At 48.5% G+C, this 15,793-nt stretch overlaps 1 protein-coding gene across 1 annotated transcript; it reads left to right on the plus strand.

Moving 5' to 3' along the window:
- The first annotated feature begins 13,388 nt into the window (after window positions 1-13,388).
- LOC136526000 (aspartyl protease family protein At5g10770-like) lies at window positions 13,389-14,990 on the plus strand. Its single transcript, XM_066518802.1, has 2 exons — window positions 13,389-13,398; window positions 13,591-14,990. The coding sequence occupies exons 1-2, from the start codon at window positions 13,389-13,391 to the stop codon at window positions 14,865-14,867; spliced, it is 1,287 nt and encodes a 428-aa protein (XP_066374899.1). The 3' UTR covers window positions 14,868-14,990.
- The last annotated feature ends 803 nt before the right edge of the window (window positions 14,991-15,793 follow it).

A 15,793-nucleotide genomic window follows, 5' to 3' on the forward strand; every position in this document is an offset into this window, starting at 1 on the left:
CGACTTGGCGCCGATGAGTTTGTTGTTGCACCATATCCTTTTCCCCGGTAGGAGCCCATCCACCGCGCTGGCGAGTTGACCCTGCCGTTCACCACGGCACCCTGATGATGGTGCGCCTTTAACGTACTTGGAGTTCCTCCAGACGCAACGCATTGCAATATACGTCTAAAATATATAAGACATACAATTGCAACATATATATATATATATATATATATATATATATATAGTCATTGCAACATATGTAATACCAGATTTACTTTTGCAACATCTGAACGAAACAAATGTAACATCCAGATGAAACGTATAGAGATCGACACCGCCGCGGAGCTTGATGCCACGGAGTGGCACGGAGGTCACCGGTATGGAACTCATTGGCTGCATGGACCTCGGCAGTGGCTTTGGTAGGCAGATGGAAACGCGGTGGAGGCGGTGAATCCATGCGGACAAGGCACGTGCGCGGGCTGGGCGAGCCGCAAGAGTGAGGGGCCATGGCACGCAACGCAGGCGAGCGATGCGGACAAGGGCTCACGGCGCACAACACGAGCAGGCGGCGCGAGCTGCGCGGACCATCACCCAAGGCATGGCATCAAAGACACTGCACGGTGGAAGGAGCCACAACGTACCTGACCCCCGAGTAGAGTCCGCGCTGCACCTAGGAAGTGCCCGACGAAGACAACCACAACACCAAGCCATCTCGCAGACGCAGTGCAACGAGCGACGCCATTCTATGTCACGCTGGAGCCATCGTCTGAGCCCACGCCACCACGGCGTCCTCCTTGCCTTCCGTGGCACCACGCACTGCAGCCACAACACCGAGTTGGTCCGTGGGCGTGCAACGTGCAGCGCGGGCGGGGTCCATCCAGATGGACGTATGCCCTATAGACCACGGAGTGGAGCGCTGCTCCGGCGGAGAAGGCGGCTGACATGGCCCTGTGGAGAGGGGGATGGTGGGTGGCGGCGCTGGAGCATGGTGGAGAGAGAGGATGATGGCCAGTCGGGCGCGATGGAGAGCACCGCAGCGGCGTGGTCGTGCTGGAGCATGCGCGCGGTGGAGAGCGTCGTGGCGGTGCAGACTTGACTATGGTGCAGTGAATGGAGATGAACAAACGACGGCACATGAGCAAATTTGGTTGGGGCGAGAGCAGAAACACAAGTGGATGGAAAGTTTTGCCGTTGGGCTGGTGTCGTGGCCCATCAACGAGAGTGTGCGTACTGATGGACGTCCTTAGCACAACTTACGTAAAATCATATTGGGACCGACTTAATGCCCATCATACTCCACATTGAAAATTTGAAATTTGAAAGTAGCCCAACCTGTTGCTTGAGCTGACAAATTCAAATCGACATGAAATCTAAAATGGGATAAATGGAATGCCACAACCTACGTTTAATTATTCCAACTTATTAAACCGTAGAAGCAATCGACAATTGTCAAATATTGCCATCGCTGGGGTCGTTGTCTCTATTGACGACTTGGCGCCGATGAGCTTGTTGTTGCACCGTGTTGGGACAAGTGTCCAGATCAGGGTTGATTGGTGGAGGCTCCTTAGTAAATGCTAGCTAGAGAAGGTCCATTGGTTAAGGCCGGTGGGAGAAAGCCTTGAAGAGAAGGCCGGTGGGAGAAGGCTCTGGGAGAAGGCCAGTGGGAGAAGGCCTATGGGAGAAGGTCTCCCAGCGAAGGCCACGCAGGAGAAAGCCTGAGGGAGAAGGTCTCCCTATGAAGGCCGATGGGAGAAGGCCTCCCAGCGAAGGCTGGCGGGAAAAGGCCTCCCGGCGAAGGCCGACAGGAGAAGGTTGCCCGGAGAAGACCGGCGGGAGAAGACCTCTCGACGAAGGCTAATGAGAGAAGGCTGACGGGAGAAGGTCTCACAACGAAGGTCTCAGACGAAGGTTCTAGACGAAGGCCCGATGGTTGCGCCGTGTGAAGGTTCTACAAAGAAGGCTTCACACTGAAGGTCTAATGTGGAGGCTTAGTGGAGATGCCCCCGTGATGAATGTTCCGATCGAAGAAGGTCCAGCCGGAGAAGGCTACCCAAAAAGGACTATCGACGAAGGCTCCAACACGCAAGAGGGAAGAGTTAGGTGGTGACTAGGGTTTGAGAAAAATGAGTGGGAGAGGAGAGAGCCCCCTTGCCCTCATATTATTGGCATTATAAAGGCAAGTGAAAATTTACAAGCGACCCCTTGGTGGGGGTTGGTTTTACATGCCACTCCAATGGCGCTAGTTGGGCCTCTTTTAGGGGCCTTGGCCCATATGAATATGGCATGTCCCAACAGTAGCCCCCTCATCTATTATGTTATGGCCGGTACTACATGACCTAGTAGATGCTCATACTATAAGAGGCACAATACAACTCGAACCTTGGTTGCGAGGACCATCCTTCGCAAACAACAGATGCATGCCTCACTTAAAACTCCATCCAAAAACCCTATGGGAAAAAAGGGAATAGAGAAAAGAGCACGTGCACGACTCTAACCTATACATGTTCTATGTCCTAAGGCATCTACCTCTGAGTGCCTTATTCTTCCAAATGTCTTCACCTTTGGGCCTCGATTTCTTTCTTCACTTCTATGATATGGTTCGTTGGCTTTGCCTAGAGCGCAGGCCTTCATCTTCAAGGCCTTCTCCAATATCTTCTCGGCATGCAGGTGTTGCAGGGTCAAAACCATGGCAAGCATTGTTGTTCGAGTCAATATTAGACTATGGGTCTCCGGTGGCTCGGGTGGACTCAAGAACACAAGAATCACGTAGAGAAGACGCAATCAGTTTATCCTGGTTTAGGCCAATTCAGTCCCTACATCTAGCAGCTGATGATCCTTATACTCAAGAGCACCCAAATCGGGGGGGGAGGGATATAACAGAGTGTAGAGAGAGATTTGGTAGAGGGTTAGCTCAGTGCTAATCCTAAGGTTGCCTCACCACTGGTGGAGCCTTCCCCCACGTCAGAGAGGAGGAAGACAACAGGATGCGGAGGAGGAGCTCTCGGTGCCCCTCTCTAGGTTGCCTTGCTCCCTATGCGGAGCAGAGGTGGATGGAATGGAATGGAGTGTTTGGTGATCAATCTGGGATCCTGTCCCCTCCTAGGTCCGACCTTATCCCTTATATAATGAGATAGGTTAGATACATGGTGGTTTGGGGGAACTAGTCTACTGGTCTATGTGAGTTGGAGTCCTAGGAGGGTCTTGTAGCGGTGCGCCATGGACCGTGGCGATGTCCGACTACTCTGTTCTAACACTTCTGCGTGTCAGGCTATGTCAGCTTGGACCGGCCTCCCTAGGTGGACCTTCTGAAGTATTCTTGGTGACGAAGGAGGTCGGCTATAGGGGCTGACGTGCGGGCCCAAAGCCCCCAAGCCCCCGAGAGGCCGAAGGAGAGCTTTGTCTTCTTGTGGCACACCCCAGACATGACCCGGTCAGGGGAACAGTTGGCAGGGCCATGCCTAGGGAGTAGCACCATGGAGCCCCTGATAGCCCGGTGCTTGTTTTCTTGTGCCCAGTCCTTGGTTGACGTCGTTAGCCGAGTAGGAGCCAAGGCCTAGGCCTAGATGCGTCGTAGATCGGGTGCCTGAGCTTGGGCGAGCCCCCGAGCCCCTAGCAGTGGTCGTGGCCAAGTCAGGCTTGGCCATGTCTCTATGCCAGAGGGTGCGCGCGAGCGCTCGGGCAATCCTGAAGGGGTTGGTCGGGAGTCTTCTTCGGTCGTGAACCATTGGACCTAAGGCTTAACATACCCATATATTAGGATCTCGTCAGCAGGTCTTTCGGCATTGAAGGTCTTCTTAGCATGAAAGTCTTTATCTTTGAGCCTTCTCAGGTGCATAGGTCTTCATCTTCAAAGCCTTCTCACGAGCGTTGGGCAAAAAAGACTTCGTATTCTAGAGTTGTTGGTCCTTCGATATGTTCCCCTATCCCCTCTTGGCTGGTGCTCATAACTAGGGATGAAAATGGATTGGATAAGGATGGATATCACTGATATTACATTTGTTTTCATATTTTTGTTCAGATTAGGATTCGAATACGGATAGTGTCAACCATGCCGGATATGATACAATTGGATATCAACATCATAAATATGCAATTTGAGTATTCGGATACAGATATGGTATCGAATGTTGAATATCTAGACTCAGATACGGATAGATCTGAACCCCTTTAAACGGATTCGGTCTTGAATACGAGCAGAAAATATCCGTACCATTTTCACCCTTGCTCGTAACTGAAGGTGTAGTCGATGTAGTCATAGTAGTGGAAGTAGATGTTTGGACTAGAGTTGCCGATGAGCCCCTTGAGTCGAAGTGGTTGACTGACGGTGTGGTAGACCTTGGTGTCAAAGGAGTTGATTAAGCCCCTTGATCTTGATGATGATGATAAGTCATTGTGGGCATTGATGCTGGTGGTGTAGATATTGGTGTTGACGATGAAGGTGTCGATGAAGCCCCCTCATGATGATGTATTAGCGGAGGCGAGTCATCCTGGTTCACCATGACTATTTACGAAGACCCTCCTGCAAAGGTATTTGGTGGAGACGAGGTTGGTGTAGATGCCAAAGGTGATGGCAATGGCCCTCTTGCAAAGTTTTTTGGTGAAGGTGTCCTGAAAAAAGGTGCTTTAGTGGAGGCGATGTTGGTGAAGTCACTGAAGATGGTGGCGAAGTTCGTCATGCCAGAGGCAATGCCAATGTGGGCACCGACACCGCCTGCCTGAAGGCCGGAGAAGTCACGTAAAAATGCACCTGAGTTGATCTCTTTCATTTTTAGGGACTTAGGTTGCACGTTATAGCTTCTGTCGAATATCGACATGCTTGCAAGTTTTCGACAATCAAAAAGACATTAGGCTTTTTACTTGCTGCAAAGATGGTTAGTCATTTCATATAATATGCGAGGGGTGAAGTTTTTGAAGGTTTTGAGAGAGCGAAGGTACGGATGCCTGCTGCAGACAGGTATTTGTCGGGTAAGGCTTTTTGAAGCTTTTGAGAGTGATGGCCCCAATGCCTGATCATGGATAGGTCTTTGTCAGGTTCCGCGGTGCAATACATTTATGTAATGCATGTATGTATGTGATGATGCAAGTAAGTGCATTTGCATTAAAGTATTAAAAGGGGTAAACATATCATACACCCTGCAAAAATGAAGGTTGTGCTTGAACAAAAGGTAAGCCCTAGATATAAGAACTAATACCCTCGAATGAGAGGGTTGTAGTTTTGGGTGGCCAGAGAAGGCTACCATTCAAGAACATGCATGGTTATAGAAGTGACTTGTAACATTAAATATAAAAGGATGAGTTCCCTGTGAAGGTTAGCTCAGATAAAATTTGGTTAATGCATATTATGAAAACCTAAAAGAATTGAACAATATAACCTGCAAAAAAGAGCAAAACATATTGGTGTTTGTGGCCTCAAAGGTTGGGTATCTGTCGAAAGTCGATTTCTGATAGAGGCCGCTGACTAGAGGGCTGCTGACATATGGAGGCTGCTGAATGACAAAGGCTGCCAACTGACTAAGGCTGCTGAATAACGAAGGCTACTGACAGATGAAGGCTACTAGCTGACGAAGGCCCATGACTGACGAAGGCTGCTAGCAGACAAAGGCTACTAAATGGCGAAGACCAATGACTAATGAAGGCCAATGACAGACGAAGGCTGCTATTTGACTGAAGGCCTATGATTGATGAAAGTTGCTGACCGACGAATGCTGCTGGCTGACGAAGGCCAATGACTGACGAAGGCTGCTGATTGAGGACACCCAATGATAGGTGAAGGCCACTAACTGATGAATGCCAATGACTGATGAAGGCTATAGACTGATGATACCCAGTGATAGATGAAGGCCACTGACTGGTAACTGGAAGGCTATTGACTAGCGAATGCTGATAACTGACGAAGGCTGCTGAGAACCAATGATAGATGAGGGACACTAACAAATGATGAAAGGCAATGACTGACGAATGCCAATAACAGATGAAGGCCAATAATTGATGATTGCCAATTATAGATGAAAGCCACTAACAAATTATGAAAGCTAACAACTGACGAAGGTCACTGAATGATGAAGGCTACTGAGAACCAATGATAGGTGAAGGCCACTGGCAAATGATGAAAGCCAATAACTGACGAAGGCTCTGCTGAGAACCAATGATAGGTGAAGGCTACTAACAAATGATGAAAGCCAATAACTGATGAAGGCCGTTGACTGACGAAGGCTGTTGGCTGATAATAACCCATGATAGATGAATACCACTGACTTACTGACTAACAAAAGCCACTGACTGACGAAGGCTGCTGTGTGACGAAGGCTGAATTCCATGGGAGGCTACTATCTAATGTAAACTATGTATCTTGTGATTGTAAGAAAAACATGCTTATGATGAAGAAAATATACTCTATGGGACATTAGCTTGGTAGGATAAGAGATACTTACAGTGGTGGTGACCTGCATGTTAGTAACAAAGAGATTCAACATAAGAAAAGGATAGATGTTTTGAATTAGCCAGTTTAGGCCAAGAATGTATAGCCCCTCAGGCGATACTTTTAGTGTGGCAAAGGTCATGACAACTTTCTTGGTCACATTGGTGACAAGTTATATATGCGAAGGTTAATTTTTGAAATTTGTTTTGAGAGACAAAGATTAGATCAAAATTATGACGAATCAAAAATCCTTAGACATTATGAGCTAGCGAGAATTTATGAACCGGTGACAAATACTCACTTGTGTTGGCTTGGTTTCTATGGGAGGATACCTTTAGTGTGATAGGTCAGTAAATTTTCAGCTGCAAAGAGGCCAGTGACTTGGCCATGGACGGAGATTAGCTCATAAAAATAAATATTATTATAATTATTTAAAAAATGTTGGCATGGCCGAAGGCTTGATGGTAGCTTTGATAATTTTTTGAAAACTTGGTGGGGCCTTAGCCAAGGATATGATCTCAGCCAACTTTTGGTGAAGGTGGTGAAGGTGTAAGGTGGTCTTACCTTCGTCTGGAGGTTATTACCTTTCCTCAAGGTTTCCACATGTTCAAACCTTTGCTCTGCTGATGAATGTTGTTGAAAAAGGTTGGCTTCACTAGCGAAGGCTACTAAGGAAGACTTTTGTTGTAGGAAAAACTCGAAATTTTCTAGCTTGTTAGACAAAGATTGATAAAACTGATCGAAGGCTGATGCTCGAAGAAAAAACATCATTTTCATCTTCTCATACTGAAGGCCGATGAAAATGATCGAAGGCTGGCTTCACTTATGAAGGCTGCTGAGGAAGGCTATTGAATGACAAAGGCTAATGACTAATGAAGACTGTTTCTTGATGGAGGCCAATAAGTGACGAAGGCTGCTAAGAACCATTGATAGATGAAGTTCGCTGACTGATGAAGGCCACTGACTGTTGAAGGTCAATAACTGACTAAGGCCACTGACTGATGAGAGCCAATAACTAACGAAGTACTGTTGACTGTCGTAGGTCGCTGACTGTTAGAAACCAATAACTGACTGAAGGCTATCAACAGATGAAGGCTCATGACTGTCGAAGGCCGCTAGCTAATGAAAACAAATGATTGATAGAGGATCACTGAAGTATCCGATGAAGGTTGAGTATTTCATGAAAGTCACTGATTGATGGAGGGTTCTAACTTATGAAGGCAAATAACTAACCAAGAGCACTAACTAATGAAGGCCAATAACTGATGAGATCTATAGACCGCTGAAGACTACCTAGGTCTTTGTCAAGTTCAGGCGCTTTGTGCCATGGAGGTCATTCTGTATCCTTGAGCCTTTGGCTTGGGTAATAGAGGGTCCTCTTTCTACTGGAAAAGCTATTGTCAAATGTTGTGGCTCCATTGCTAGCCACTTTCAACTTATGGGCTCATGAGAAATACTCACTCATGTTGGCTTGGTTCCTGTATGAGGATACTTAGTCAAGTGGTGTGTTCCTGCAAGACAACACTTTGATGTCTACATGAGACGTTAGTGTTTGATATGCAAGTGGTTGTAGTCTGGCAAAGAAAACATGATATACTTATTTTATATACTGGTGTTTCGAAGCCTAGATCATACCTTTGCCCTGAAGATCTTACCTTTCGTGGGTCTTCTCTTAGGTTCAAGCCTTCACTCTCAAAAAATTTATTCAGTGCCGAACACGGTGGGCGCCAATGTTGGGACAAGCATTCCGAACAGGGTTGAGAGGTGGAGGCTCCTTTGTGAATGCTAGCTAGAGAAGGTCCCTCAATGAAGACTAGAGGGAGAAGGCCTGCAGGAGAAGGTCTCTCTACGAAGGTCGGCGGGAGCAATGCCTCTCGACGAAGGCTGATGGGAGAAGGCCGACCAGAGAAGGTCTCCCAAAGAAGGCCTAGCAGGAGAAGGCCTCCTAGGTGAAGGCTGACAGGAGGAGGCCTCCCGACGAAGGCCGACGGGAGATGGTCTCCGGCGAAGGCTGTTAGGAGAAGGCCTTTCCGACACAGTCGATGGGAGAATGTCTCGGACGATAGGTTCCGGACGAAGGCCCGATGGTTGCGCTGTGTGAAGGCTCCACGGAGAAGGCTTCACACTTAAGGTCTAATGAGGTGGAGAAGGCCCCACTGACAAATGTTCTGGTCGGAGCAGGTCCGGCCGGAGAAGGCCTCTCGACGAAGGCCTAGTAGGAAAAGACCTGCCGACGAAGGCTCCAACACGAAAGAGGGGGGAGTAAGGCGGTGACTGGGTTTGTGAAAAATGAGTGGGAGAGGAGAGAGCCCCTTGCCCTCATGCTCTTGGTATTATATAGGTAAGTGAAAATTTACAAGTGACCCCTTGATAGAGGTGGATTTTATATGTCACTACAATGACGCTAGTTAGGCCTCTTCTAAATGACATTGCCCATATAAATATGGCATGTCCCGACACACCGGATCCTTTTACCCCGCAGGAGCCCTTCCACCGCGCTGGCGAGTTGACCCCTCCGTCCACCATGGCACCCCGATGATGGTGCCTTTGCAGTTGTTGGAGTTCCTCTAGCTGCACCCCTGGTCAGGCCCAGGAACTGCGCGTGCACGTCGTCTGCATGTACAACTTCCGCTCCGGGAACCAGCATCCGAAACGGGGCATCCTGGACATGGCGTCCAGCTCCGCCTCTATGAGCTAGGCCGCGAAGTCGTCGAAGAATGTCCGGTACGAGCAGACCAGCCTTGGCTTGCCGGAGTCGGTGACCTCGCTGGGGAGGATGGTCTGGTACCAACTCTGGCGAGCGCGGTCGTCCATGAGGTGCGAATCCGCCCGTGGCTTGAGGAGAATGATGTAGATCTTATACTTTGAGGGGGATTCAGCTGAGCTTGGGTCATTCGGGCTGCCCATCCAGGGACGCGCCATTGCTGCGTTGCTAGCACCGTGGCCGCTGCAGGCCCATAGATTGAGCTGTCAAATGCAAGTCAAAATTGTGTACACAGCTCAACACCTGGGTGGCGTGCACCTGTCGCTTGAGCTATCAAATTCAAATTGAACTACTTCTATTGACCCGTTCGGCTTTCTGAAACTTGGCTGAATTGGCTGAAAAATACTGTTCTGGCTGAATTATTGTGAGAGAAAAATGTTGTTCGGACTAAAAAACAAGCTGAATAGTGCAGATTATAAGGTAAACCTGAACAGAGCCATTGGCTGCTGCTTATGAGTTATGGATAGGACAGCATGGTTTGTGCTGTAGAAGGCATCAGTCAATGGCTATAGCCAACTCAAGTCATAATTATGTACACAACTGAAGCTTCATCGATCAATAACTAGCAGCATCAGTGGTGTGTTTGTTCCTCTCTTTTCGAGCTTGCTCTTTGAGCTAAACTGTAAGAGCCGTGTTGGGAGGGGGCCCTAGGGGTGCGGCGGCGGCTATGGTGGAAGAGAGGTGGTGGCTAGGGTTTGGGGAGAGATGAGAAGAAAATGGCACTAGGGAGATAGGAGAGGGAGACACTGGAGAGAGAGAGAGAGAGGAGAGAGGGATAGCGATGCCCTTAGGCTGTTCTTTCTGAATCCCAATGATTACATTGCCTCTATATTTATAGTCCCGAGGAAGACTTGCATCTTAAGTAATCTAACGAGGGAAAGTCCTTATAGATATGGACTCTTCCCGATCTGCCTAATATGAACCCTTGGAGCATCACATTGGATGCATTTCATGGGGTGCATCACATTGGATCACGTCAATTGCCTAAGTGGGTTAGTGGACACTATGGACCCAAATTCCTCTCCCCATGTTAGCGAACTAGATTTAATTTCTTATAATCTCAATTAGCATCTAGTTTCTTTTCATGTCCTAGGTTTACATTTGCATGCTTAAATATTTTGTCTTGCATACACTAGGTATATCTTATGGTAGGCTTGTTCGGTTTCACTCTTAACCCTTGGAGCAAACCTACATGGTTTAAATTGTTTAGGAGCACGACACATGGCTTGTTTTATAATTGTTCATCTACTATGTGCCAAAGTCCAAATTATAGATAATTTCTCCTAAATATTACTTTCGAAAATGATTCTCATATTCATGTGATGTCATCTTTCAATTGGTATTTTTTATTCTAAAATCAATGTGCATGTCTCCTACAAGTATTCCATACTTGAGTGCACAAATTTAGGGGGAGGTTACTCTATAAGTTGGATGCTTTGAGACTAACACCTTTTCAAGCTTGTCATGTGTGTAGTAATCTCATTGCAAGGAAAATGGAGTCCCCGGAGTTAAGCATCATACTTCAAATATCCACCACCTATTTCAAGTGGTATAAATTAAATTAGTTTCTACATGTGGTATTTCTAAACTGATATCATCATGTTGATTTCACTTTGGTATTTATATGCTTTCTCCATGCATTATATAGATTAAACTCCCTTGAGCATTAATTTGCCAATTATGCATAAACTATATTCTTCATCATATGTATGTATATATTTTAGGGGAGCTTAGTCTATGTAATGTGAGAGTCAAACTTTGTGATCAATTTTGTGTACCTATTCCACTCCACATACAAAGGATCATAAAGTTTGATCCTCCCTTGTGCTACTAATGTCTTCCTTTTCGGTGTTTGATTCTAAAGGGGGAGAATTTGTAGGACCAAAAGCAAGCCTGATCATAATAATTTACAAGTGGTAATGGTCCAAGAAAGGGAAGATAGTGGATTATGGAGTTAGGGAGAGGCTTAAATCCATAATGCCACATGGAGACATTTACGAGGCAAGATAAGTTTCCAAAGATATTTACATGTTATCTGTTAGCATCATATAACATTGCCCTTTGCATTGCATCATAGCAAGTAAATAGTTTTTAAATTCCAAAAATTTTATTATTTGCTTGTTTTGGTCGTGTTGTCATCAATCACCAAAAAGGGGAAGATTGTAAGGAAAATGGACCCCAGGCCCATTTACTTTGGATTTTGGTGTTTGATGACCAACACAACCAAATTGGACTAATGGATTTGTAAGTAATTGTTTTGTAGTTCAAAAGGATGAAAAACATGACTTGGACGAAGGCGACGTGATGATCCGATGATCAACACCTCAAGAAAGACATGTGAAGATGCATAGAAGACATACAAGGTGAAGCAAAGTCCAAGTACGAAGATTGGAACCAAGGCCAGACGCAAGATTGCGAAGAAACAAGCCCGGACAGAGGTGACCGGACGTGGCCCTATGACTGTCTAGACGCGTCCAATCAGGTGCTAGGCAACAGCAAGCGCCGGCAGCTAGTGACCGGACGCTGAGCGAAACAGTGACCGGATGCAACGGTGACACTGTTTCCTCGTCACGGTAGTGTTTTCAGCATGATCGGATGTAGCAGACTAGGACGACCGGACGCACGAAGTGCAGCAGTACGATCATTTCCAGAGAGGATTCCAGAGCGGCGCACGAAGTCCGGTAGATGATGACCTGGACTCAGCCCAGAGTCCGATCAGCGCACGCTCAACGGTCGAGATGACCAGACGCGTTCGGTCAGGACGACAAGCAGCGTCCAGGTCAGTAAGAAAAGTGGGTTTCATCCACAAAGGCTACTTTCATAGTGGGGCTTATGAATAGAGCCCCAACAGGCCATTTGTGTCAGGTGAAGCTGAGGAAACATATTAAGGGTGTTGATACACCATTTTAGTGATATCCACTTGCATAGTGCTTAGTGATTCATTAGGTGATTAGCGTATGTGCTTTGCGAAGTGCTTAGGTTGATTAGACCACCGTTTATGCGCTTGCTCTAGGTTTAGACCTAGTGTTTAGTGAGGTTTGCATACCTCTTACCACTCGGTGCCTACGCGCACCATTGTTGTACATCGAAGGGGCTTGTAGTCTTGCGAGATCACACCAACTGCGTTTGTGGTGTGCCACCACCGTGTACCGAAGGGAACAAGGCCCGCGGCGGTTCGGCCGGAAGCTTGATATTAAAGACGGCGGGGAGCGGTCTAGGAGAGGCTTGCCGAAAGGCACACCGGAGACGCACTTGCGCGTGGAGAAGGCCCAGGGCTATTCACGGAGTTACCTGACCGGGAACTTGGCCCTTGCGAGGGATTCCTTACGAGGGGCTCCAACGAGGATTAGGGGGAAACTTGCGCGCTTCGCGATACCTTGTTAAAAATACCGAAGTCGTCGACGGGAGTTTGCATATCTCAACCTTACTCTTTAGCTTCCGCATTTACATTGTTCGCATAACTCCTTTTGCGGTAGAGATAACAACACACTAGCAAAACCGTAGTTGCACATTTAGATAGTTTATCTTTTGCATATGTTTTGCTAAGAATAGAAAAAATGCCATAGTTTTGAGTTAGAGTTTGAACAATGCAACCGCCTCCATAGAATCACCAGTAACGGTGACCTTTGATCGGAGACGGTTGCAATGCACGCCTCCATTAATCAAAAACGCCTGCCTCTCATTAAAGTAGTGGTGATTGCTCAGTATTTATTTCTTAGCAGGCTCTACCATACCCCATCTTCGTTAATTAACTTGAGCAATGGTGTGTGAAACATCTGTAGCAATACCATCTAGCTGAATTTCCATTCCACGGTTGGAGTAAAGTCCAGCAAGTTTTCCATGGCCGCCGGGCGTTACACCCAAGCCAAAGCGCCTCCGTATGCATTAACGCAACGCTTTGGGCTGAACGCGGAAGCATGAAAACAAGGTTAGAAGAATAATTATTATATTATCCTTAATCTACAATCATCGTATACGAGAACGCTACAAGAACAATGCTGGCTAGGGGCTACTCCTATATATGTGGCAGGCTCTACAACTACGACTACTACCACCGGCTTTAGTTTCCAAGTATACTCACCGAGCTTACTGAAGAGCACTAGCAGCTAGGCTGCTAGCTAGCGAGCTGCAAAATGGCTTCGGCCGTTCACTCTCTGCTCGTCTGCTTGGTGCTCCTTGTTTCGCCCTATCTTGGCTGCTCTTACCAGACCAGATACACCCATGGCGGAAGGCACTACGTTCTCCGTTCCAACAGAGACCAACAGCAACCGAAACAGACGCCGACCTGCTCCTCCGCACATTCTGGTGAGGCATCACCATAATGTCGTTCCTTGTTAATTGTTGTGTAATAGTCCATATACATATGCCGCCTGTACTCTGTAAGGATGTGTCATGTTAACTTGTGACCTAACTAACATTGTAGGGACGAGCAGCAGCGACGCATTGCCTGTGCTGCACCGGCTGAGTCCATGCTCCCCTCTCGGCACCGCACGGAACCAGCAGATGGAAAAGCCATCCGTGGCCGACGTCCTCCACCGCGACGCACTCCGCCTCCGCTCCCTGTTCCAGGAGCACAACCATGGGTCCCGTTTCCCTGCACCCGCACCGACGTCAGCTGGAGGAGGGCTCTCGATCCCCAGCAGAGGCGATCCGATCCAAAAGCTGCCCGGTGCGTTGGAGTACCACGTCATCGCTTGGTTCGGCACTCCGGTGCAGCAGTTCACTGTGGGATTCGACACGACCACCCCCGGTGCCACGCTGCTACGGTGCAAGCCGTGCGCCGCCAACGAACCGTGCGACCACGCCTTTGACCCGTCCGCGTCCTCCTCCATCGCTCAAGTCCCCTGTGGCTCGCCGGACTGCCCGTTCAAAGGCTGCTCCGGACCCAGCTGCACTCTCAGCGTCTCCACCAACAACACTTTGCTGGGCAATGCGACGTTCTTCACCGACAAGCTGACGCTGACGCCGTGGAACACCGTGGACAGCTTCAGGTTCGCGTGTCTCGAGGCCGGCTTCCGGCCGGCCGATAGCTCAACTGGTATCCTCGACCTCAGCCGGAATAGCCACTCGCTGGCGTCTCGCGCCGCGCCTTCCTCGCCGGACGCGGTCGCCTTCTCCTGCTGCCTGCCGTCGTACCCGAGCGACGTAGGCTTCCTCTCCCTCGGCGCCACCAAGCCGGAGCTCTTGGGACGCAAGGTGAGCTACACCCCGCTGAGGAGCAACCCCCACAACGGGAATCTGTACGTCGTGGAGCTCGTCGGGCTGGGCCTCGGCGGCGTCGACCTCCCGATCCCGCGCGCCACCATCGCCCGCGGAGGCACGATCCTCGAGCTGCACACGACGTTCACCTACCTCAAGCCCCAGGTGTACGCGGTCCTCCGCGACGAATTCCGCAAGTCCATGTCGCAGTACCCTGTCGCGCCGCCGCTCGGAAGCCTGGACACGTGCTACAACTTCACCGCGCTGAACTCTTTCTCCGTGCCGGCCGTGACGCTCAAGTTCGACGGCGGGGCCGAGGTTGACCTATGGATGGACGAAATGATGTACTTTCACGAGCCCGGGAACCACTTCTCCGTCGGCTGCCTCGCGTTCGTTGCCCAGGATGGCGGCGCTGTGATCGGGAGCATGGCGCAGATGTCGACGGAGGTGGTGTACGACGTGCGCGGAGGGAAGGTTGGGTTCGTCCCGTACCGCTGCTGATTGAAGATCTCCGGATCACCAGCGTATCTATAGGCATGTCTGCATGCAGGGTGAAGAGCAAGCACGCCATGGGTGTGTGGTCCTTTTAACATCTTTTGTCTGTAATAAGATAAGACTCGGAGAAGTCGCGCGTGATGCATGTTGGTGCTACGGACTACTATGTCCGTACTGCTGAATAAGCAGCAGCAACAGCGATCAAAAGCTAGTTCTATGCTGCCTCTGTTTTATCAAGTTTGTCAATACTAAGAAAAACAGTTTACTTTCTATTTCAATTGATTATTTTGTATTCACCATAGTCCATAGCACTCGAATGTGTGACAAGAAGAAATACCTGTCGACAATATGGGTCCCGACAGAAATTTGATTCACCGGAAATCTGCTTTTCGGTGAGCTTTGATAAAAGTAGACAATAGGAGAGAAGGAATTCTAAATCAAGCTACCAGCCATAGGCAAACCATCCACACAACCCTTGTGATACCTTAAATCACAATAGACTGTAACCTATGGGGTACAACTATAGTCATACAGCGGCACCTAGTAATAACAAGTTGCAAACTTGAAGCGAGCAAACTATAGTCACACGTCCAATCCAGACCCCCCACGTCCAGCCAAACGGGCCAGGAGAGGCGCAAGACCCAGCCATATCCGCCACCTTGGCCTCCCTGCGTGCCACGGGGAGGGCACACGACCAGGGGGTGGTGTAAGAAAAATGGACCCTAGGACCATTTATTTTGGATTTTGGTGTTCGATAACCAACACAACCAAACTTGACTAATAAATTTGTAGGTAATTGTTTTGTAGTTCAATAGGGTGCAAGACGTGACTTGGACGAAGGCGACATAACGATCTGACGATCAACACTATAAGCAAGACCCTAGAAGCACAAGAGAAGACCCAAGATATCAAGCAAAGTCCAAGCACGAAGA

Source organism: Miscanthus floridulus, chromosome 19 (assembly GCF_019320115.1).
Source record: "Miscanthus floridulus cultivar M001 chromosome 19, ASM1932011v1, whole genome shotgun sequence".
NCBI lineage: Eukaryota > Viridiplantae > Streptophyta > Magnoliopsida > Poales > Poaceae > Miscanthus > Miscanthus floridulus.